Source organism: Lasioglossum baleicum, chromosome 7, assembly GCF_051020765.1.
Source record: "Lasioglossum baleicum chromosome 7, iyLasBale1, whole genome shotgun sequence".
Lineage (NCBI taxonomy): Eukaryota > Metazoa > Arthropoda > Insecta > Hymenoptera > Halictidae > Lasioglossum > Lasioglossum baleicum.
In genome coordinates this window covers 12,956,983-12,980,102 of record NC_134935.1, presented here as the reverse complement: position 1 = coordinate 12,980,102, position 23,120 = coordinate 12,956,983, and the positions used below count along the sequence as shown (strand labels likewise).

Sequence of the window (23,120 nt, the reverse complement as noted above, 5' to 3'; positions counted from 1 at the left end):
ACAGAGCCCGAGTACCGCTATGAGTTGTCGTTCATGGTTCTTTCATTCATTTTTTCCTTGTTAGAAACATAAACGCTTCCGCGACTGAATACAACAACGCCGCGGACGCAGGATTTCCATGGATTTTATCTGGGACAGGACGCGAATTAAAATACCATCAGCTGGCCGATGCTAAGAGGGTGAAATTTGCATTTCATGGGGCTCCGGGATATCGTGTTTTCCCTGCCTTTTCATCAAGTTAGACGTAGCAGAATAACAAGAAACAGAATCTGCAGCTTCATGCGACCGTCGCGAAACAGACGGTGCGACGTTTTCTACCGATTCCGCGTGACAAAAACGTCATTCTGCGAATCACTACGGCCCTAAATCGGGATCTAGAAGGAGAACCAGAACGAGTACCTTCCTTAAATGTTCAGAAGAAGTTGCAGACGTTTAAATATTTGTTAACCTCTTGCCTTATGATTTATTTCCAAGGTTCCAGATTAAAACAGAGTAAAAATTCGACTATACTCTCCTACACATTAGACGCCAGTTCCCTCAGAATTAGTTCCATTCGATTCATTATTAAATTAGCAAAAAACAACTTGACAGACCACTGTGCGTCGACGCAGCATCGCTTTCATTCTGAGGCAAGTGACCCCGTGCTGGCTGCTGTCAGATAGGATTAAAGTGTGAAAATGAGGGCCCTCATCTTTTATTCTAAAAATACTCGCAACCATCGCACTAAATTAATTTACCGCCACCCCCCTTTACAACTGGCTCTCGCCAGTCTTACGCGTCATAAAGTCTAAAACGATTCACCTCCGACGTAACATAAAGTAGGGCGTTGAGAATTCATTCCCTCGAGTCCTCGGACGTTCGTAGCGAATCATAGTCATATATCAGCTGGACTAATCTTTAACTAGCTTTAGAAATACTTTTATTAGCCTCCCCAATAATCAAGATCATGACTAAAACATTGGGACCACATACAGTTTTAAAAATTTCTTTTTAGCAAACTCTTCAAACCTGAACACATTTAATCTTATTATATACTAATAATTGGAATGCTGATCATTACGAAGAATAAATATATTCTGCATCCATTGCGGGAAGCCAGAAACACTTACTTTGGACCCTTGGACTCAGAATTACAAATTTGCCACCAATAAAATTATTATAAGATCAACTTTAATCTCAAAGAAGAAGGTTGAGAAATATGTGAACGAAGATTGAATGCGTTGAGGGAATTTTTGGGAGTTATAGTTGAATGTTAACGTGACACGGACATCTTAAAATGGTTTTTGTTATTTTTTGAAAATCGCGAACGGAAGGGAAAAAGTTGGCACGCGTAGAAATGGCACGCAACGTTCGACGCGCTCGCAGAAGGCGGGGTATCGCAAACTGGTTTTTCTCTGGCGGCTGCGCGGCCCAATTTTTTCACCTTCATTAGGTAAGGGCGTGTAACGGCAATTACACGGGATCATGAGATGGGAAACGTCCTAAGTACCGGCTTTTAAAGGTGCCATTAAAGCCCGCGCGCATCCTCCGCGGTCGCGAACGGACCGTTTCTCTTCGGTAAGGTCATTCCTCTTCTGGGTCTGAGTCGCGGCGGACAAATACCCTTTGCTTTCTTGACCACGCTGATATCGACTTTTTCCCTCTCCTCTGTATATGTAAGCAAGTAATTTGCATCGGTAATTTTAATATCGCGACGTTGGAAGCGCGGTCAGAAGTGGAAACACGCTTTTTAGATGTACATTTAGATGAACTATTTAAAGGAAACCGTCTCTTTCTCTCTCCGACCTAGTGCATTATGTAGAACCAGTCACTTCCGAGATCCGATTGAAAGTCAAAACACAGGATTCCTTAATCATATGGATGAAAGGAGCTCGGCGAAAAACTGCCACGAGGAGAACGTTTCTACTCGTCCACTCCACTGAAACATGTATTTACCGCTTCAAACGATCCTCTTTAATCACTGTCCGACACTACGACGTTTAGCCGAGGGAATTACAGATTTGGTCATAAATACTCTACCTCTTCACCGATCATGCTGCTGTCGGGCCCGGCTTTTACTGTTAGAACGCGGAAAAATGGTTCTCCGACAAATTCTACGAGAGCAAGAACTACAAGACGTTTAGTTTGTTACGTTAGATATTTCTATGACGATTCTCTTGAATAAGATTTCTTCGTAATGAAGATAAAACACTGCATTCTATTTTTTAAAACAATTATTGTATATTTACTGCAAATTTACTGTCATATAAGAAATATGTATCAAAGGACTTCCTGTACTATCGAACACTTAGCTACAAAAGATCTCTGGAGCAAGCAGAACCGAGTGCCTACCAATAACGTGTTCACTTTGCGAGCTCGTTAGCATTCGAAGAGAATTTACACCGCACTTTTATTCCCGTTCCAGATTACAACACGATCGACCGCGAGCTACTCAACGCTCTTATTCCAAGACACCATGCACTCTGTGTACTGGCGAATGACACCCTGTCAACGGCGTGTATCGTGCATCTGTACTCTATGCCACGGAACCCTTTAATCGAGGAGTTTTCCGACAGCGAGCCGTAGCTTTTACCAGGCGCTTTTTATCTGCCGTCGCACACGTTGCGTTAAAAAGCCCGTTCCCTCAACGAAATTCCATTACTCGAAAATTATAGGTGACACGAAAAAGTGTTTCAGACGATATTTGTAGGATATAGAACACCGTACACGACGGTTGCAGTTGTTTGACGTTGCGGTTACCTTGGACAGCTCTGTAGAGACAGAATTGAAATTTTTAGTCAAAACTTGTTTGTTGGTTTTAATATCATTACTTGCGGATTTTTCTGCAAAATAGAAAATGTTTGCGTTGATTGCAAAACACGCGAGCCAAATAGAAATTTCTTTCTCCTTTTAATTATTTTATTAACACTGAACCTACCACCACCGGTCAAAATAGCCGGTTCCAGATTTTTTATTTCATAATTATCGAAATAGTACAAATGATTTCATCAGAAATGATTTCTATAGAGCACTCATTACAATAAGAGCCGCACAAAGTCTAAATAAAATCAATCTTGTCATTTTTATATGGGTTCGTGTGTTCTAGTTACTTTTATGGCCCGGTAGGTTTAGTGTTAATTAAGGTTTTAAATAGCAACATGAAAGTTGATTTTTCGATTTTTCTCCATTGTCTACGCACTGCGCGCCGGTTCGATCGTCAGCTGCGATCCAACGGCATAGGCAAAAAATCAAGAGGACTGATTCCTGTCAAGGGTTCTTTCGTCGCTTCTTCATCGAACTGGAAACACGCGTCCCGATTCTGCGATCGTGTTCGCCGGTTCGCAGTTCTCTCTCAGTTGCGATTATGTTCGTACACGGGCGCGTGCACCGTCCGCGGAACTGGTTTCTACGGAGCATTACCAAGTTCATCATATTTACACACCAGGCACGTACATTATCGGCCGGGAGGGGGTAAAAGGGGAGTAAGACATTAAAATATGCTTCATTCCGCGTACAGCTTCATTTAGCTGTTTCTTTAGCGGACGCGTCTCGCAGAACGAGCGGAACTTTATTAACTCCACGTCAGCCACGGCCGAGAGAGGAAAACCATGAAGAGATCGGTAAAACGCGGGAAAAGGCACGCAGCCGCGTATCCGCGGCATCTGTACTGCATCCTAGCTGCAATGGATTGCGAATTCTACGTTCCCTTTCGCCTAAGATTGCGCGAACGTCGACGAACGTGACGGCGACAAAGACCGTCAAGAGAACGACGGCAGATCGTGTCCGAGATGCGGACAACAGAGATACCATGAAAGCTTGATCACGGCTCGCGATGTCCGCGTCGAGAGAGTTATGCTTTTACCACGGTTAACTTGATCCCCCGACTTACTATAAAACTGGACCGCCTAGACAAATGGTCGCGTGTAACGTTTGCACGCGATCCCAGAGATTGCACGTGACCGTCAAGAATAAATGACGGGGCCTAATACGCCGGGGAACGATCGAGGAGTCGAAAAAGCAATTTGTACACTTCCCTTTAACACTAATCTTCTTGATAGTTTATGTAGATTTCTGTGGCGATTATATTAAAATTTTTTTGGTATTTGAAATTGTGTTCATATGAATTGTATCAAACAGAGAATTTGGAAATTGATGACAAACACGAAGTCTATCAAGTCTTAATAAAATTGAGATTTTTTCGTAATTTGTCAAATTTTCAAGTATATCAATTGCCACGAAATAATTGAATTGTTAATGTACAACTTGATGAATGGAAAGATTGGTGGATGGTAAGAATAATTTATCTCCGGAGTAAGTAGTCGATAGTCAAAGCAAACAGAGGTCCGCAGGCAGTTCGTTATGACGCCCGACTTTATTCCGAGAGAAAACGGTACCGCGTGTGTCGTAGAAACACGACGTATATATTCGCACTTACACCACTGTCTGCCGTTGGACGTGAGTGTGGTGGCTGAGAGATGTTTCCAATTTCATTCAAACCGATTGTGAAATGGAAGAGCTCCGTACCGCGGCTTGGCTACGTGACAGACATACCGGAAAACCTGACTTTTGGCAAATTCCTGGTTAGACGAGACGGATCCTTTTGCCAGCCCTTTCAGGCCCCAACCAAATGTTTCTTCTCCGCTCATTTTTCTTGCCATCCACTACCACTGGCTAATAAAATTCCTAACCGGCGACGGATGGGACAGAAAACTGATAAACACCGGCGCAATATCGACGTAACGATAAATTATCTGTACTTCGATCGTTACTCCTTTTGTCTTCCCCAGGCAGCTGAAAAATTACTAAAATCTTCTACACGGTCGATTCGACTTAAATTAGGGCAACTATTTTTGGAAAAATGTTTCAAGCAATTATAATACTGAGAAGTCTTAGTTTACATTATGAAGCAGTTTTAAATAGTTGCTTTGAATTATTTTCGAATTTATTTAAGTGCCCATTTGTTTATGTTCTGACGCCTGTAGAAACGTTTACGGATTGTGTGTTCGTCATTTAAACAATTCTAATTGGTTTCCTCGGGTCCAAAGATGAGAAGGCGTCAGGATACATTTTTTCTCTGTCCCGAGGAAAAGGAGCCGGAGAATTCTACAGATGGTCAGAAAGCGTGCTCTCACTTCATTCCCGGGTTTTAGTAGCGGTAAAATGAATGTCTGTAATTGGCAAGGTTACCGACGCCCCTTTCGCACCGCAACACTCTCTGCAGAGAAGCGTGAAAGGGGGACGAGGATAATTTTCATAAAACTGTTTTCCCCGTTTTTCTTGGTCCTTTTTCGACTCAGCAGGTCGAGAAGGATATTTGGACTTCTGCTCGGTGAGAGATTCGTCGGCGGAAGAGAGTTCGTACGCTAATGTTAACTGTTACTGCGCCGCGGGACGTTTTTACGGCGGCTCGCATCATTTTCAAGCAAACAATTCATCCGCCGGCTTCGCTTAGAGCCACACACGTGAGTTTCCACCAGCTCGTCAACTCTCTTCCTTGTCACTGTAGAATCCCGGGGGACTTTATTCCCCGCTATAATTGTATCGTTCGCAACCGTAATCGCCGATTCCGTTTATTAATTATCCCTGTTCCTGGCGTTCGCTTCCGCGGTTACGCTCAACGGAAACGCTTAACGAGTAACGCGACGGGGGTGGGGGGGGGGGATGGACGGGAGGGAAGCATGGAAAAAAACGAAAAACGCGAAGGCAAAAACGTCGTGTTCGCAACCTGAGAAAATCTCATTAATGGTAAACGCGATAAGTACAAGGCTGTTCGGACGCCGGCACAATAAGAACCGGGCACTTAACGCGTTCACGACGAACGGTTTCTAGGTAAACCAACGTCCGTCCTGTTCTTGCACGCGGATTGCTTAGAAAAATTTCGATCTGGGTTGCACAATGTCGGTTATTTATGTGAGAAGCGAAGCCGGGTTTCTGCGCTCTGTCTCTTCTTGTTAGCGAGCCCGGACGAAAAAGTTCCCATCCTGACGTCGCATAAAACACCTATTTAGGTTTTATCGTTATGCGTATCGTCTCGCGTTCCTCTGCTTTCAGGGAAACGATCGATCCCATGGAAAAATGTTAACGGTTCTGGCGCGGCAGAATTGGTTAGACCTGCTCGACTTCCTCTGGTTTAATGAAATGTCAGGGTCTCCGTCTTGGTGGCAGGATCGTCATTGAATATAATTGAGATGAGTCTGTGCCGAAGGAAGACCACTTAGCGGTATTGAAAATTAAAATAAAAACGTTTCAAACTGTGGGAAATAGAAGTGGAGCTCTACATTAGTCAGCCAATTTCAATGTTAAACAGGAATTTCTGCAATCTAAACTCGTAAAATGCTGCTAGAAAAATCCTCAAAAAATGACCTTGGCATAAAAATACTATCCTCTTGCAACACATTCATTTATCGCAACCATCAAAACTGCACCGAAAACACAGTTCACTTCGGACCGAAGGCAACATCAACTCGACGAGCCCTAGATGGACCACCCCGCGTCCACAGCGCTATCTTCCTGTCACGTGGCTGCGGTTAGGATCGCGTGTAATATATAGTCTGAGCTAACCACGGTATTAAGTCCAGATAAATCAAAAGTGTGTGGTGAGTTCGCGGCCATCAATCGAGAGAGTTGGCGCGGCGCTGCGGTGCGGCGGGAAAGGGAAGGGAAGGGTTCGCGCGCACCTAATATTATATCGCGGTCGTTCCGCGGCGTTCGTCACGGATAAATGTCCATCGACAGGCCGGTATACATCACAAGCGGCCGTGACAGTCGTTTTATCACTCTGTAGCTTCAGGTAAATAGTGTTGGACGATGTTGAAGAGGAGTCTCGCGACTCTGTGTGTGTCTCTCGTTGCTCTTCGCGGCGCTTCTTTTAGTTAGATTCCTGTTCCACGAATTGTAATTTCCTGTGTAGGGACGAGCACGTACACAGCCCGGCCATTCGTAGATCCAGGCCTCGTTACTTGGACAAGTCTCGGGAGGAAATGAGGTTAGCTCGCGTGATCTGCAGAATCGGTGGTACGAGATCGTGGTACGAATGGAACCGGTACGAAACCTGCAACCAAGCCGTACGCTCGGGTGTCGGGGCGCACACGACTCGGTGATATATCTCGATGCGCCCCGTCTTTTCTGGATTAACGGGTATAAATTTGCCGTTTCTTTCAGCTCCGGACTGTTATTACTTTCTAATAAAGCGATATTGCTCCGCGGCAGAACCCGGCCACGGGCTCGCGTGAGCAAATGATGTGGAACGACGAGTTAACGAGGCGGTATGCCTCTTCAGTTGTCGAACCCCCTCTGTCCCTGCGCCACACCGTAACCATCCTAACGATCCGTTTGTTTTACTCGTCGACAGATGAACCGCAGACGTGAACAGTCGCCCAAAACGAGATCTAGAGACGCTCGATCGAAGACGGGACAAACCGACGAACTCGGGAGAGATCGTCCTAACGAGAAGTTCGAAACGGAAAATAAGGATCTTGGGGAAGTCGCATTTTCAGAGTTTTCTTGGGATTGTTGATTGCAAACCGTTACTGTGTGTGTGGCTAGGTACAATCCTATTTTGATATTTGCTCCTAGTTGGAATGAACACGGTGATTTTTAAGAAAACACGCTTCCAATTGCACGAATTCTTTTCGATTTTGTTCTTCAAGAATAGTTGGACTATGCAGTCTTTTTTTTTAGCAATAACATAGGCTGATAATGTTTTATACTATGCCTCACTAGTCCTCATATACATGTGTGATGTTGTTTGATGTGACCATGGTTTTCTAGTTTCGGTAAGCGTAATACGGATAGTCCATGTTTTTTGTGCGAATTGCAGGTTGCATCAAATCGACCTATCCCCTATGATTTACAGTCACGTCGTGAAACCCTGTGTTTGACACCTACGATTGCACCTCATTGATAAATCAGCGGTGTTTTGACACCTTAACATAATCATACGAATGTTCGAATCGTCGTTACACGAGTAATATCATTCGTCTTTCAGTTCCTGCTCGGAAACATGTTTGACTACATTTCTTCGTCCCTTTAGCGAATCTATCTCTGTTTAGAATTCACCGGATAGTTGTCTCAAATGGAAATCTAAGAGGTGGTTAGATGTGTTTTTCTCAGAACGTGTGTTTGACTGATGGATACTTGATGAGCAAATTAAATTGGTCATACTATCTGCTTCGATATTAAATATACTTTTGCACAGTGGGAGTGAAATCAATGCTCGATCTTGCGAGTGTTATTAATCTAGTAGAGAAAAACAAATTTTCCATCAGAAAAATATTTTAACACGCTCAGCGGTGCACTGATTTTTCTACTTATCGCTGGTTGCTTCTTCCTTCTTTGGAAACAGAGATCAAAATGGAAACGTCTCTGCGGTACCTCGTAAGTGATATTGTATTAACTCGTAACTGGAACACATGGGCCGGGGTAGCCCGAGGGAATTTTATTTACGTTCCCACTACCCTGAACTTGCTTTCACACTTTTCTTTGCTGCCTAATAAAATTCAGCTCTAAAGTACCAAAAAGACAATATTTTAAATCAGAGAATTGTAAGCAACCTTCGTCCAAAGATTTATCAAAATTGTTTTACATAATGCCTTCGTCACGTTACTTTGATCAGTAGACTTATGGTGTCCCTAAATATTTGTGAAATATTAAGGAACGCGCATACGAACGGCAATTAATATCGTTTTTATTTGATTTTTACTGTCAGAATTATTTTTAGCCAGCATTGGGGCAACCATTTGGCTATGCACGAAAATGTTTGCAACTCAACTCCCACGCTCTGCGGCTAGTTGCACATGCATTCGCGAGACGTCAGACGTCGGTTACACGCGTCGAGAGGGCCCGTTTATCCCGAAACAAGGCACTATTTGCTCCTCGAATTTTCTTCGTGACAACGAGCATTACATTGCACCTAGAAAGTAATGACCGGCCTCGCGTAGGGAACTCAACCTCCACGGCACGTCATAACGCGTCATCGCTAAGACGGCGGCGCATCAAGGATGCGACCTATTACGGCACGAGCAAATTGCTTCCCGTCGTAAAATCCGTCCGAGTGATTGATTAGCATGAAGTTGGTCTAACTGGTTGACTCTCTCGCGGCTTCTTCCACTACGATCAGGTCTACCCCTCTTTCTAACCATTTGCATGCATCAACGTAAAACGCTGCCGCGCCGGGTTCCCATAACGGTCAGCCATCGTGTATCGACGGTATCAGTGTCAATCAGTTGTATTAACTCCGCCTGTTGCTACGATACACCTGTCACCGGCGAATCGGAATTTCGCTCGAGATCGCCGCGATCGCATTAATCTTTTCGGATCCTGACGAGCGACAAAAGATTATTAGATCAGTCCTCTCGCGAAAAGTGATTGCTAGACTGCGGATCTTTATGCAAAATAAAAATTCTCTGTATCGATCGCAAGGAATAGAATTCAATTTTTTAAATTTTCCTACAATTTTCAATTTCGTCTACTCAATTTTTCGGAGTAAGATCCGCAGTCTAGTGATTTCGAAGTGATGAAAACTCTTTTTGATGTTGGCGTGGCAAATTTGTCAGTGCTATCTTGGTGGACTTTTTCTTGGCGGTACTAGTGAATCCAAAAAGTATCTAAACATACATTCCCGATTCTCGAAACATTTGTTGATTTTTAACACTGGCTTCACGGAGCACTCTAAAAATTACTATTTTACATTACTTTATGAAAGTGACGTGTACAATAATGTGAATGGCGCAAATGGATAGAGAAAATAAAAAAGTGTACAAGCATCGCAAAAATTTCAAATTATTGCTGCATCATTTTGTACTCGTCTAACTTAATAAAAAGGGAAATACTCTGCAGCTTTCGTTTTTGGAATTGACCAAGAGTATTTTTATTGTGCATAAAAATGAACGGTCATGATGTAAACTATAAATCTTGTTTTAGCAGGAATTTCTAACACCTCTTAACTACCGGAAGCCTGTCAATAGGCTTTTTAATGACTATGCTGCACTAGAAACAGGTTCAATAATTTTCTTCTGTGTAAACATCACAAAAGAAGTTGTCAGACTATGTTACTCAAGACAACTTGTTGATTTATGAATGAAATTGCCATTGCTTCTGAAAAATGTGTTTAAAAAACTGCCGATCGTTGATGTCTAATTTGTAGGAGACGATTGAGTCATTTCCACGGTAGGCAAAGTGCTAACTGTCCATGTTTGTGTACGAACGAGTCAATTATTGCTACAACAGCACAAACAAAACTACAAAGTTTATTACGCGCAAAAGTGAGTCGAAAAGATAGAATAAATTTTTTTCAGTCGGCGTGGTCACAAAAAGATAGTAGAGCTATACGATCTAAGAAACAACACGGACCCGAGGATTTTTCTTAGATCGAATCTTTCCTTGTACTTCCCGATCAATTGTCCACGGTATGCGGAACTTCCTATATTGTATATTCGAACAAATATTCTTGAATACGAAATGCTCGAATTTTTTCGAGTGCGAAGGCTAACTGTATATTTCGACGCCGAGTTTCCCATGTCAGGTTGGTTCTCGAGGCTCATGAACGATAACGGTTAGCATAGGACTTACCTTGCCGGTAGTAGGCGCTTTGTAGAGCGGGCCCATGATGGAGTGATCGGTTGGACAACCGTCGGAGTCAATTAGCTCGATCTCGCTGGAGTCGACGCCGTCCATGGCCACCAGTTCTCTTACGAAGATCTCGTAGGGACTGTTAGGGTTGAGGATCTCGAACTTGAGCGCCAGGGGATCGCCTACTTCGGCGGACGGGATGCCTTCGTTTCCGCTACGGTCGGTGATCTTCATGGCAACGTTAGGCGAGTCAACGGTCACCTCCTCGGACAAGGCTGGAGTTATGTCAGCGTGTACGCCGAGATCGACTTCGTTCGACACCGTTTTATTCGTTAGGTCGTATTGGCAAGTGACGGCCAACCCGAGATCCGAACTGGTGACGATCGTGTCGTGATGTTGGATCACGACGTCGTTCAGGTAACGACCCAAGCCCTGTTGTCTGATGTTGCACTCCAAATCGTCGTAGGCTATTCGCAGCTCAAATTCCAGGGCGCCCTTCACGTCCTGCACACACGAGTTCGGCGAGCCCTTCACGTAAACTTTACCATAGAACAGCTTGGTCGTCTGGATCCTTGTGACCATGTCGCCCGCACGGCAGTCGATGGTGACGTTGTAGCAGGAGCTCAGCTCGTACGTTGATCCCCCGGGCATGTCGAGGTACGGTTCCTGAAAACCAACAGATTTTCGTATTCGCAATTTTCCAGAAAGTATCATTTAAGTACGATTTTCGATGATTAAATATTGATTTTACGAATTCTTCTCAAATTATTTTTGTTCGTTATCATTTCAAATTAGTTTTGTTCGTTATCATTACGAATTATTTTTGTTCGTTATCATTTCAAATTATTTTTGTTCGAAGAAATTTCAAATTATTTTTGTTCGTTATCATTTCAAATTATTTTTGCTCAAAGAAATTTCTGAATGAATATTGTGTCTTGTAATTGAAAGTTAAAATGGATCTCTACCGTTGCTTCCTTTTGTTTTTCAATTCTAATAGTTGAGTATAACAAATAAATATTATTTCTACCGAAAATAACGACAGTCTCTTCGCACGTACCCTAACAATAATGGAAGTCCCTCGAATTGTTTGATCGATTAATTTTCGCCGGGGGTGGTATGATTAGGAAAGAATGTGCAGTGATTCGGTTCGACATAGAAAACGCCTAGTGGAAATAGAGTGAACAGATTCTTCAACAGGTTGGCGAGAAGAAAAGTCTTTGTCTTGACTTTCCTCGGTGGTATGAGGCGGCGTTCTCTCGTATGCACGAGCTGAAGAGCCACCCACAGGCTCGATAGGGTAAGCATCTGCGATGGAAACTCGATTTTCCACGAATGCGCTCTCGGCGAATTGTTCGACCTGGTTTGCACGTGTGCGGTGTAATCAGGTTTACAGAAAATCCCTACCGGCCCTTTCAAGAGTACGTGGCAGAGTGGAACGTGTGAAACGTGTGGTCTACGATTTCTAAGCGAATTCCACGGCCCAGGATTGACGTTAAATTGTTTTACTCCCGCGCATGCCGAATGAATTAAAGTAAGTTTCCGGTGCAGAAATTTAACGCTGAGAAACACCGTTTTCCACCCGCGGCGGAATCAGGTTTGATCAATGTTTTATTCAATTTTTCATGCAGCGGGGCCACGTGCAATATTTGAACTGTTGGCCATTTCATACGAAGATCCTGACTCCGACGAGCACGTAACCATGTTATTCAAATGCCACGCGTTATCATTTATTTCATGTTTCACGCGTGTTAATGGTTAACGGATTGTCTCGCACGAATTTTGTGCATACACATAAGGGGTTTAAAGTTAGTATGCACCGGGTGACTAGATTTTTAGCACGGAGAAAGTTTAGATATTTAAACGTTCTCACTCGTTTTATCTTTCACGTACGTTGTTAAGTTAAAGATTCATGCAAACTTTATGTACACATTCATAGTGGTTGAAATTTACCATTTAATTTATTGATAGATTTTTGGTGGTTTGCAATATGCAAACGTTACCGTTAGTGCCATAGAGGTTGAAAGGTATTATTGCATTTTAATGGATTCTTTAAAACGTTAAAAGATGGAACTAAATAATTTTATACTACTATTCGTGTTCTCAAGTTTCATAACAATTTTTGTTTTGTATAAAAACAACAACTAACAAGTGTCAAAATGTCAATAACACGCTTTTATCACTCAGCAAAAAATAAATAAATTTTCTTTAAAATCAAAGATAAAATGAATTTGAAAAATTCGATCTCTTTTTGTTTTATAAAAACATTTTACACGTTCTACAAAAAACTGATTTAGCTTCGAAGCTGTAGACGCGTTTGATAATGAATCTCCATCAATGAACGTATAATATATACACGTCACATAATCGTGAAAAAATATGCGTGCAGCACAGTTGACAATATGATTAGGAAAGAATGTGCAGCGTTGGCACATCTGGCACTAGAAGTGCCAAATGGTTCAGGGTCTGTGCTTCAGACTGTCACCCGAAGCGGTCCATTAGGAAGAGGAATCCGACTAATTACTAAAAGTGGGGCATCAATCTACATTCTTACCTGAATGTCAGAAAGAGTGGCTCTGGAGTGGTGGCTAAGACGACAGACCATGTCACCGGTGTCACCGTAATCGTAGGAATGGCAACGGAATGGCGAGTGCAGGCAGAGCTCACGGCATTCCTCGGCACTTCCAACCTCTTGGTAGACGGAGTCCACGGTTTTCAGGATACGGCTGTTGATCTTTTTGAATTCGCAGAGCTTGGCGGGTTCGTCAACGCAATGATTTTCGAGGTAGTCGTATCCTTTCGCTGGTTGGAAGGCGTTCGATCCGGCGACTGTCAATCGGTCCATGTCTGAAAGGTCGCATTGCTTCGTTGCGTTCACGTAGTTGGCGGATCTGCAACACAAAATAAAAATCTTGTTTAAATTTCTGTTCAACTAACTTAATCTTTATGTAGTAAATTAGAGCTTGCACTATTTTTATAGTCTAATAGGAAGTATATTCACAAAAAATAGTAGAACTACACGATTTAAGAAGTCGAGGGAGCACGGAATCGAGGGTATTTCTTAGATTCTAAGATTAAGACTTTACCGTACCAATCTAGTTGTTCTAACTGTTAGATGAGTACAGTATATTAAAAAATCGTTTAAAATGGTCGTATAGGTATATGCATTTTATATGATAGTAAATATACAAAGCACTTGAAAACATCAATAAGTATCATTTAAAACAATTTTTCGTTGAAGTTCGCTGATAACCATCCATAATCATCCAAAATCTTGCTTTGAGTGAAACAAATGGCAAAAACTGTGTAAAAGATGGGGACTGTTGTACGTAATTTTACGAAGCTATTTGGAAATGATTTTCGAGTAGAATGACAAAGGACTTCTTTCACCAGTAGTTCCGGAAAGCCTCGTAATGCAATAACGCCGGCGCATCGTCGCATCGCGTCGTTCGTTTAAAATTGGAACAGCGACGCATTGAAAAATCGAGTGCTCTCGATCCCGTCGGCGCGCTGTAACGACAAACTGATAAAATCGGGGGAACGGTAAATTTTTTCGACGCGTTCGCATCCCGTGGAAACGCGCGAGCCTGTCGAGGGCTCGTTATTGCAATAAGTTAATGGCCGCGAAAGAGATATTTTTAATTTGATGATCTGGTGGAATGTTACGTTGCCGATTAAATTGACCTGTTGCACGGGGATCCGTTAAAATGACTGTCCTCTCTCTTTCTCTCATTCTCTCTCTCTCTCTCTCACGGGTATTAAGTTATTGTAACAATAAACTATCGTTACACCGAAACGGTAAAGCGAAACCGCAGGATCTCCGTCGGACAATATGCGAATTTATTAAGTTACCGCGCCGGTGCTCTATAGTATAAAGGAGGATTGAATGGCTCATACTGGAATCCGGGCCAGAAATTGTAATGGTAGCTTGTTAATGGATTTCCGCGAGACTCTGTGCTTTACTTTGCCAAATCTCGCTCGACCGCAAATTGTGCTACTGACTTTCGTGTATTTCTCGCAACGGTGTAGGTATGTATGCTCGCGCGAACACTGTCGTGAATATAAGTATTGGCACTGCTCGCTTTTAATTGCGTCGTTGCAAGGAATGATATGCCACTCCATCAATCTCTTTAAAAAACTGTGATTATATTGTATCTATGCCGGAAGCCAAAAGCAGGAAAATATTTAATAAATTGGTTCAATCGCATTTTCTTAATACTCTTGTGCTTGGAAAAATGGCCCTCATGTATACAATGTTTCGAAGATTAAAGACGTGGAATTGTAGTTTTTAAAGAAATGTAGTACTGCACAGATCGTTGTGGAAGTAGTTCGTATATTTTATTAAATTGCTAATCGTAAGTGGTTTAAATAATTCAGCAGATGCCCCAGAAAAAAGGAGAGTGGCTACCTTAAATGCTAATGCGCTTTGAATGCAAACCATGGAAAAAGTCGTTGACAAGTCGAGAGAAGCTTATGGTAAGCCGTATTCTTCTTGGCAAGTCCGATTTAAGGCTCCATTTTGTATGCTTAGCTACTGCTATGGCTGAAAAGCCAATTTTATTTCGTCCAACGAGTTTTTATGAACCTCTAAGGAAACGTATTCTAATTATTGCCATCATATCTAATTCTGCAAAATTTATTCAATAGAATTTGTAATTATCTCCAGAGGTTTGGTTAGTTTCAACGTGATACTTCTAGTTGAATAGATCCTCAAGGAATTGGCGAAATAATAGAGTCTGCCAATTATTATAGTGATCATCAATTCTCGTGATTTCCTTTGATAATGAAATCTGTCTATGTACTCGTTTCAATGCAGTTCTTCGATTGGAATTATTCACACCGTACCCGCAAAACACTAATTCACTGGCATTTACCGGCAAGTCAACCGAGCCATTTCTTCCCGGTCGTTAATGTCTGCATGCGGCGAGCGTAATGCCAGATGGTTTCTGCAGGAATAGGAACGTTTAGTCGTCGTTTGTTTGTTCCTGTTCTCCTTTTTGCCACCGCTCTCGACGCAAACACTGCGGGCCGTCGCGATATTCCGCGCTCGCAGCAAGATGAGAGTTAATAGGAATATGGATGCATGACCCTGGGCTTCATGAATGCGAAGTGTGTGAAAAACGACTGTTTTTTAAAACGTCAATACAGAAGCTCGAGGTTTTTTCTAACGTTATTAATTGAATTTTCTTGTGAAGAACGAGTGTACGATTGTAAAAATGCCGATACAGAAGCACGAATTTTCATTTAATATTATTTGCAAGTGCAAATAATATTGCGAACCAGGATTTTTTCATTAACAATATTTTCTTCAGAGAACTAGATTGCGTATTAAACACTGTAGATTACATGTTTTTATGAAAAACATGAATTTTCAATTTAATTTCTGATGTTTGCGTGCTAATTAATCAGTATCGATATCAGTGGAATAATTCTTAAACGTCGGTTCTTTTCATTTTTTTTCTAATTGCTCAGAATTCGTGTTATTGCAGTGACAAATCATTTGACACTGCGAAGTCTATGTAACCGATAACTATAGTGAATTGTTTTCCATCGTGGTACTGAAACGATGTTGCGGCTATGCAAATATTTATCTAGAACACACTTTGAAGTGTATATAAATATCCGCGGTGTGTATTACAATATCGCACTGCAAATGTTTGCGTTTCGGTTCATCCCGACAGCGGATACAATGGAATCCGAACGCAGATTTCCAATCTTTTACGCCGCGCAGCATACTATACACCATGTTGCTTTGTTTTCAACGATATTTGTATAATTAAAAATGCAGAAATTCTTCCATTCTTCAATTTTTATTGCGATTGTATTAACGTGATTGTCACGTTTCCTTTTTCCAGCAATGGAAAAATAAATATATTAACAACAGCATTATATATGCAATGAGATGACAATTTTGTAAACGAAGAACGTGAACGATAAAAAATTTCAATTTCTATCCTGATACAATCCAGAAACTGATAACAAAAACATCGAGTGCAATGGTGCTTACTTTGATCAATAAATTAAATTTATAAAAAAGTATGGTTCTGTAACGTTACTGCTAAAAGCGATCATATGCAGCTATCCATTAAAAAACGACTGTAAAAATACGGTGGAGGGTTGACAGTGAGACCATTCCACGGAGGAGCCATAATTTTTCGAATCACTTAAAGCATTAACAATTCAGCTATTCAATTTTCCCGATAAAAAGAGGAAGTATCCGAGAAAAGGGATACGGGAGGGGGTGGAGGTTGGAAGTGAAGAAGTGAAAACTTCCATCACGAGGAGCTCAGGTGCTGAACCGCTATCATTATCTAACTGAAGTTTTCCCCGGACGTTAGCGTACCCTGTAGCCACCCCCTCCGCCCCTCGACACCGGGGCTTAGGACGTGAAGTGAGCGGTAGGGTGCCAAATTTATTCCACGTCGCTCCATCGATTTTAAATTATATCGCCTTAGAGCCCGAATAATATTCATGGCTGGCGCGTTATGATTTCAATATTCGGCCCGGGGTTTCCGTCGGGAAACGAAACCTAAGTCGAAAAATCACTGCGCCCTTATGCGGCTCGCCGCGATAAACGCTCCCATTCACCGAACGTATAATCGAATCGCCCTGCGGTTCTTTCTCGCGATTATCACGATCCCATTTTTTATCGCGTATTCGACCCCGGCCACACAGTCTCTATTAAATTCAAGATCGGTGTGCCGGATAGAGTAACTCGGTTCCATAATTCCTGTCATGGCGGCTTTATATGCGCGCCAGGGTCAGTCACGGTTTAATCGATTACCAAATACTTGTATGTTTATGCGGTCGGCGAAAAATCTGTTGACATTCCGAACCCAACTATGATTACCTGGAGCGCTTTGCATCAATCGGAAATGATCGACTGGGTTGACTAGACCAACTCTCTGGCCATGTAATCAATTTATTTATATGCCCGTTTTTGTTAAAAACGCCTAAAACATGTAGTCTACTTTATTAGACACTGCATCATAGCCTAAAGATGATAAAAATCGTTTTTATATTCTCAAAACACTTTGTTACATCGATTTTGAAAAAATCGAAGCTGCAAAACATTCACAGTCAATTTATCACTCTGAAAAGTACTCTGAAATTGTAGATTCAAAAAGATGAAGACTACACACTACATTTTCATAAAATATCATTAGCCGAGTCTTTTAAATCCACGGAAGGGAAAATCGCAACTCCGTCAACTCCACTATAAAATACTAAACCGTTTTCATGAGAGGATTAATTAAGTTCGTCCGCCAGTACCGAAACTTTCAAAATCTTTTAAATCTAAACTTCCGATGACACAGTTCTGACGCGCTAAAAGAAGTTAGCCCCTCGCGGAGACCATAAAATCGACTAAATCCGTGCGATAGTTTCCCAAAATATCTAGGAGAAATAAAATATAACGTGGAAATTTTGAAGCTCGACAAGTTCCAGCCACTTATGCGTTTATTAAATCAACATGTTTCGAGCAAATTGTTCGCGACTCGAATAATTGGCGGACGATATGTACGCGGTGAGACCGCGTTTATTATTCATACAGCGCGCGCTCGGTTCAGAGAATCGTTTTTATCGCGAATTATTTTTATCGGATTCGCAGATTTTACCGGTGATTGTTGGGCGACAAGATTTACGCGTTGCTGCGCGTCGTTCCGTGATCATCGATCGCTAACAAACGTCAAACGTTGTTTCCCATGCAAATTGCGCGAGAGTAATTTATGTTTGAGACTGTTGCACGGAAGAAATTAATTGTTTCGTGTTCGACATGTTTTAATTAAACTGCGAACATTTATGCGGACTTTTTCCCCGTTACGAGCAGATCTCAATGAAATTTTTCAGCTCTATTTCTAAATCGATTTTAGACATCGTGCTTTCAAAACAGTGACAACATCACACAATTTTAGGGATGTAGACACGGCTGAATAGAATGATGAAATTGACGAAATGTTCTACGGGACCCACAAGGACTGATTTTTTACACTTTTACAAGAAAATGTAATTGGAAATTTTTAGCTCCATTGATACATTTTGGATTTTATACGTTATCAAAAAATGTAAAGATGTCACCATGATAGTAATCTCTAATAAAATAATTTAATAGGCTCAAGAGCTGATGTTTTATATTTTTACCAGTAAATCTGGATAAAAGTTTGTAGCTCCATTGATTGATTTTCGAAAAAATTCAAATCAACATTCATTTAATTATAAACTACTTCCAAGAATATCTCCAACGAAATTGTTATAAATTCCCTTAAAAACAAACATTTACTGTTTTACATTAAACCATTTCTGTATCTGATCATATCTTCGTCAGCATCCGTTATCAAACCAGAATTACACAAAGGCTTGATCGCGTAAAAGCGCACATACGCATATACGTTGGCACAGAAGCGGTACGTGAGCTCAGTGCAGAAAAATAAGTTTTACGCCGTTGTGCGAAGGCTGTGTGCAAGGGATAAGGGGTTCCGCGAATCAAGAACATAAAGTTCCTTGATTTTCTTTCGGCGAACCGAGAGACAAAAGATCTTACCGGCCGCGACGTACAACTTAGAGTAAACCTCGGGGGAAATTTTAACCGTGCTAGGGAGATGTTAAATGCGAAGTTAACTTCGACAGAGCGATGTTCGTGTCCCAAACCCTTTTCCCCTAGTTTTCTTTTTAACCGTCGAGGGGACGGTGTTCTTTCTCTCTCTCTCTCCGTCTTCGTTCGGCATCGTAATTCTCCCGTCGACCTTTCCGCGATTCCGAACAAATGGCGAGACAAAAAAGATGGCGCGGATCAGCCCGGCCTGGGCGGGGTAAGGAGAAACTGCTGGAACAAAGGGGTGGAAAGGGGGGTGGAAACGCGGGGGTGGCGCCGCGCCGGAGGCAACGACGGAAAAGAATTACAAGTGACTCGGCCCGCTGCATCTCGATGAATCTCATATTATTCGTCTGCGATTGTGTTTCAATGCGCACGGAATCGACTGCGCTCCCCGTTCTTTTCCCCCAACTTGCATTAAATTTCCATCGACCCGGGGATTGGAGGTAGTGATGGGCATGATCCTTCTCAATTAGTATCGATTACTAATAACCAAGTATGATTGTATTTAATTTACCGACAAACAGTAGAACTATACGATCTAAGAAACAGCACGGGTCCGATAGTTTTTTCTCAGATGAAGACTTTACTGTATATAAATTTGATATTAATGAATGATTTTAATTAAAACAGCTCCGAGTGCAAGGGATTAAACATTTGTGGCCACCATGACACCAATATCATTCAGTATTGATTTTGACAAGTATCAATTTCAGCTGCCAATCTTACGTAACATTTCGATAGGCATCGATTTTTCTAAAAGTGTTCGATTAACGAATTACTCGGAAATCACGAGAAAGAATTGGATCACTCCCATCACTAGTTGGAAGGCGGGGTATCGACGCGGATAGATACCCGGGCTAAAATAAATAAGCCGAATAAATAAACGTAATCTCGACGAGGTGCGGCCACGGCCGTCTCGGAAAAACGATTTTTTGCGATTTCGAGAATCAGACCGGTATTCCAGGCGTAATTTCGCCCCCGGAGCGCGACGAGCACCATTTACGAGGCACACAGTTCTTGCGGCTTTTCAGCCGTAATTGAATTTCTGCCGGTATTTAAACCGCTTTACCGTCACAACTTTTTTTCGAAGAAATTTCGCGCTCGTTCCGAGCGTCACGCGCTGCATTGTACGCGTAACCTCGTTAAGGAATGCGAAATTGGGGAAACAATCCTGGATGATCTGCGGTGGGTCGAATGATAATGACATGAGTATTCTATCATGATGATTATGTGGAAGGGTTGCAAAAAATGATTTCTTGTTAAATTTTAAAATCTGTATAAAAATTTGATCCATAGGTACAATTCTTGTATAAATGTTCGTGTAAGTGTTTTCATTAAATTTTTATATACGTGCTTTTGTATGCATTTTGATTCTCGTGCAAAATACTATTACATAATGTAAATATACATGAAAAAATAAGTCGAAAGGGAAGAATGTTTTCTCGTTTAATTTAAAACAAATTTTGCATTGCGTGAAGATACGCAGTCTACGTGTTATTTTAAGAGGGGCAGAAGTGGCGCTCGGACAATCCTGGTCGCTGATTAGTTCATTTCCAGTTGGTGAAAAAAATGTCGTGGATACGAACCAGTTTCGTTTGGCGCACAAAGAGCCGCTCGCGGCGTGGGACTAGCCGGTGGTTTTGTTTTTACGAGGGGATCGTTAATATCGCCGCTTATCCGCGGATTATTCCGCGGATGTCGGGGCATGTGCGCAAAAGGGGGAACCACGCGGCCGCGAAAGAGTAATGCAAATTAGTATTCCTCGGGTCCGGTGCCCGGCGCCACGGCCACTCGCGTACAGAAAATACGGCGTACGTGACGGGAAACGCCCAATGCCGGATTGCACGCGACCAGTTATCGGATTCATAGTCGCCCCACGGATTTTATAATGTTTCCTCGTTTGCCCATTATCGTCCGCGACGGTTAGCGGATCAATTTAAGTTTTACAGCTTTACCTTGCACGCTCATTCCCCGGGTAACTCTCTGTCTTTCTCTCGCTCTCTCCCTGTCTTTCTCGCGCGCACACAGCGATCAACGCCGAGCCATTCGCAAAACCAACGTAATCGTGTCCCCGTACACGTGTTTTATCGCTCCCGCAGGCTCGCGCGACGAAATTTTCCTCTTGATCGCCAGCGAGACTTCATCTCCTGCTACACTCCCCGACAAAAAGATGACTCGCCTGATTTATTTAACGTTTTCGTAATTTGCACGTAATGAAGTTATGCTTTCTAGTGGTACACAGTCGCCCATGAAAGTATTCATATGCCCTTTAAATCAGATTTACTTTTTCAAAACAGGACCAAACGACTTGACTTGTTTCGAGCAATTACAAGCACTGAAAGGACGTGCGAAATCATTTTTTAATCATTGCAGTTATTTTATTCCTAAGTACACAGTGGATTTTTATGCAAAATAAAAATTGTTTTCATCTCTCGAATTCTTGAAGATGCTCATTTTTGTGATAGACAGCCGCGTGCTACAGTGAATTTTAATCATTCACGCTTGTCGTGTACTAATATTCGCTTGGCACGTATTATCGTTAGATACTAGCTACACTGATTAGACCGCAGGGACCCGAAATCGACCGAGAGGTTCCTACACCTTGGCTATCGAGATTAATATTTAAGGTACACTTCCAAGTACAGTGTTCCGCTATAATTTCCATCGTACAGCACTGTGTACCTTCGGACAGCTACATTCATTGTGACGTCTAATTATCTCCTGAATTTTTTCAAAGTTTTTCATTGTTTCGTGGGCACTACTTCTAGAAACTACTTGCCCAAAGATTCACGGTTAACCGACGGGACGGTCGAGTTGCCACAAATAGCAAAAACGAATCACACGAGGGATGGGTCAAGATGGAAGGTGGCAATGCCTGTGAAAAAAGGCTTTTTAACGTTCCTAAGTACAAACAACCACTGCCGGGTTTTCCAGGGCATATTCACGCGGTATTACTTGGATATATATGCTGTCTACGCAATCCCGTGATGCATTGCGTGTTCAGCCGCGACTGTCGGACGAGACACCCTCTCCGCTCTTCGAATTTCTCGTTCTCTACCCAGTCGACATCGACTTTTCCCGGCTGCAACCGGTCTCATCACCCTCTCTTTCTGTCCCACCTCTCTTCCTCTTCATCCCTCACAGTGTTCGCCAGTCTTTTGCTTTCTCGACAAATGGCTACAATTACGTACATGTGCCAATACATAACCCACCATCAGGCCTCGTCTTCAACCCCTCCGCGACAGAACGAACAAAGTGCACCACTATGAGTCGTTCGTTTACCGGCGACGTTCGTGTCCAATAACACACCTACGATCTTCCTCCATGCTACTCGAAATTTCCTCTTTTCCACTTTTCCTTTCGCAACCGCTTGCTCCTTTTTTTGCAACGCGATCAGAGACCAGTTTTATCGATCCACGCTAATTTCCGATTTTCGACAAATTGTGTACATTTAAACTTTTGTCATTCCAGTTGTGGACTCTTCTTCACACGTTCTATACTAACAGTTGTTTCGTTGATTACCCTCGGTATCAACATTTTATCCACCGAAAGTCTATGAACAGCACTTTCAATAATTGCGCTGTAATAATATAAATAATACAATCTCTTATCGTGAGCTTTTAATATATTTCCGTCGAACGCCTTCCATGCATAGTCACTCGACTGGCGACGCTAAACCATTTCAATCTGTACGTGGCAATAATTACAAGCCCTTTCTTTTGCGCGCGATTACCGGAATGAATGGCTGCTAATCACAGACGCAAACGTTTTACTCTGACATAAATATATTTACGCGTTACACGATCTCAGTGTGCACTGGCTTGCGTTACCTGCGCGATTTTCTCTCTTTCCATTCCCGTTCTGCAATCGCAGCGGCAGGGACGGCTCCAGCGAATCTCCGGTTAACAAGATTAATTGAAACGAGGCATCAAATCACTTCGAGAGGAGCTAGAGAGAGAGCAAACAAGAAAGAGAGAGAGAG

The 23,120-nt window shown here is 42.3% G+C and overlaps 3 protein-coding genes across 9 annotated transcripts in view; 2 read left to right on the top strand and 1 right to left on the bottom strand.

Moving 5' to 3' along the window:
* Atg16 (Autophagy-related 16) overlaps positions 1 to 23,120 on the top strand; it is a 642,505-nt gene that overhangs the window by 264,000 nt on the left and 355,385 nt on the right. The gene's annotated exons all lie outside the window — the stretch shown is intronic.
* The window catches only part of LOC143210246 (uncharacterized), a 473,171-nt gene that overhangs the window by 193,277 nt on the left and 256,774 nt on the right, over positions 1 to 23,120 (top strand). The window lies entirely within an intron of this gene.
* Neo (ZP and PAN domain-containing protein neyo) overlaps positions 1 to 23,120 on the bottom strand; it is a 211,294-nt gene that overhangs the window by 7,871 nt on the left and 180,303 nt on the right. For all 3 annotated transcript variants that reach the window (XM_076426914.1, XM_076426913.1, XM_076426915.1), the window contains 2 exons: positions 13,100 to 13,436; positions 10,549 to 11,214 (listed from right to left, as the gene is read on the bottom strand). In XM_076426914.1, the coding sequence (XP_076283029.1) occupies positions 10,549 to 11,214; positions 13,100 to 13,436 (1,003 nt within the window). The remainder of the gene's footprint in view (positions 1 to 10,548; positions 11,215 to 13,099; positions 13,437 to 23,120) is intronic.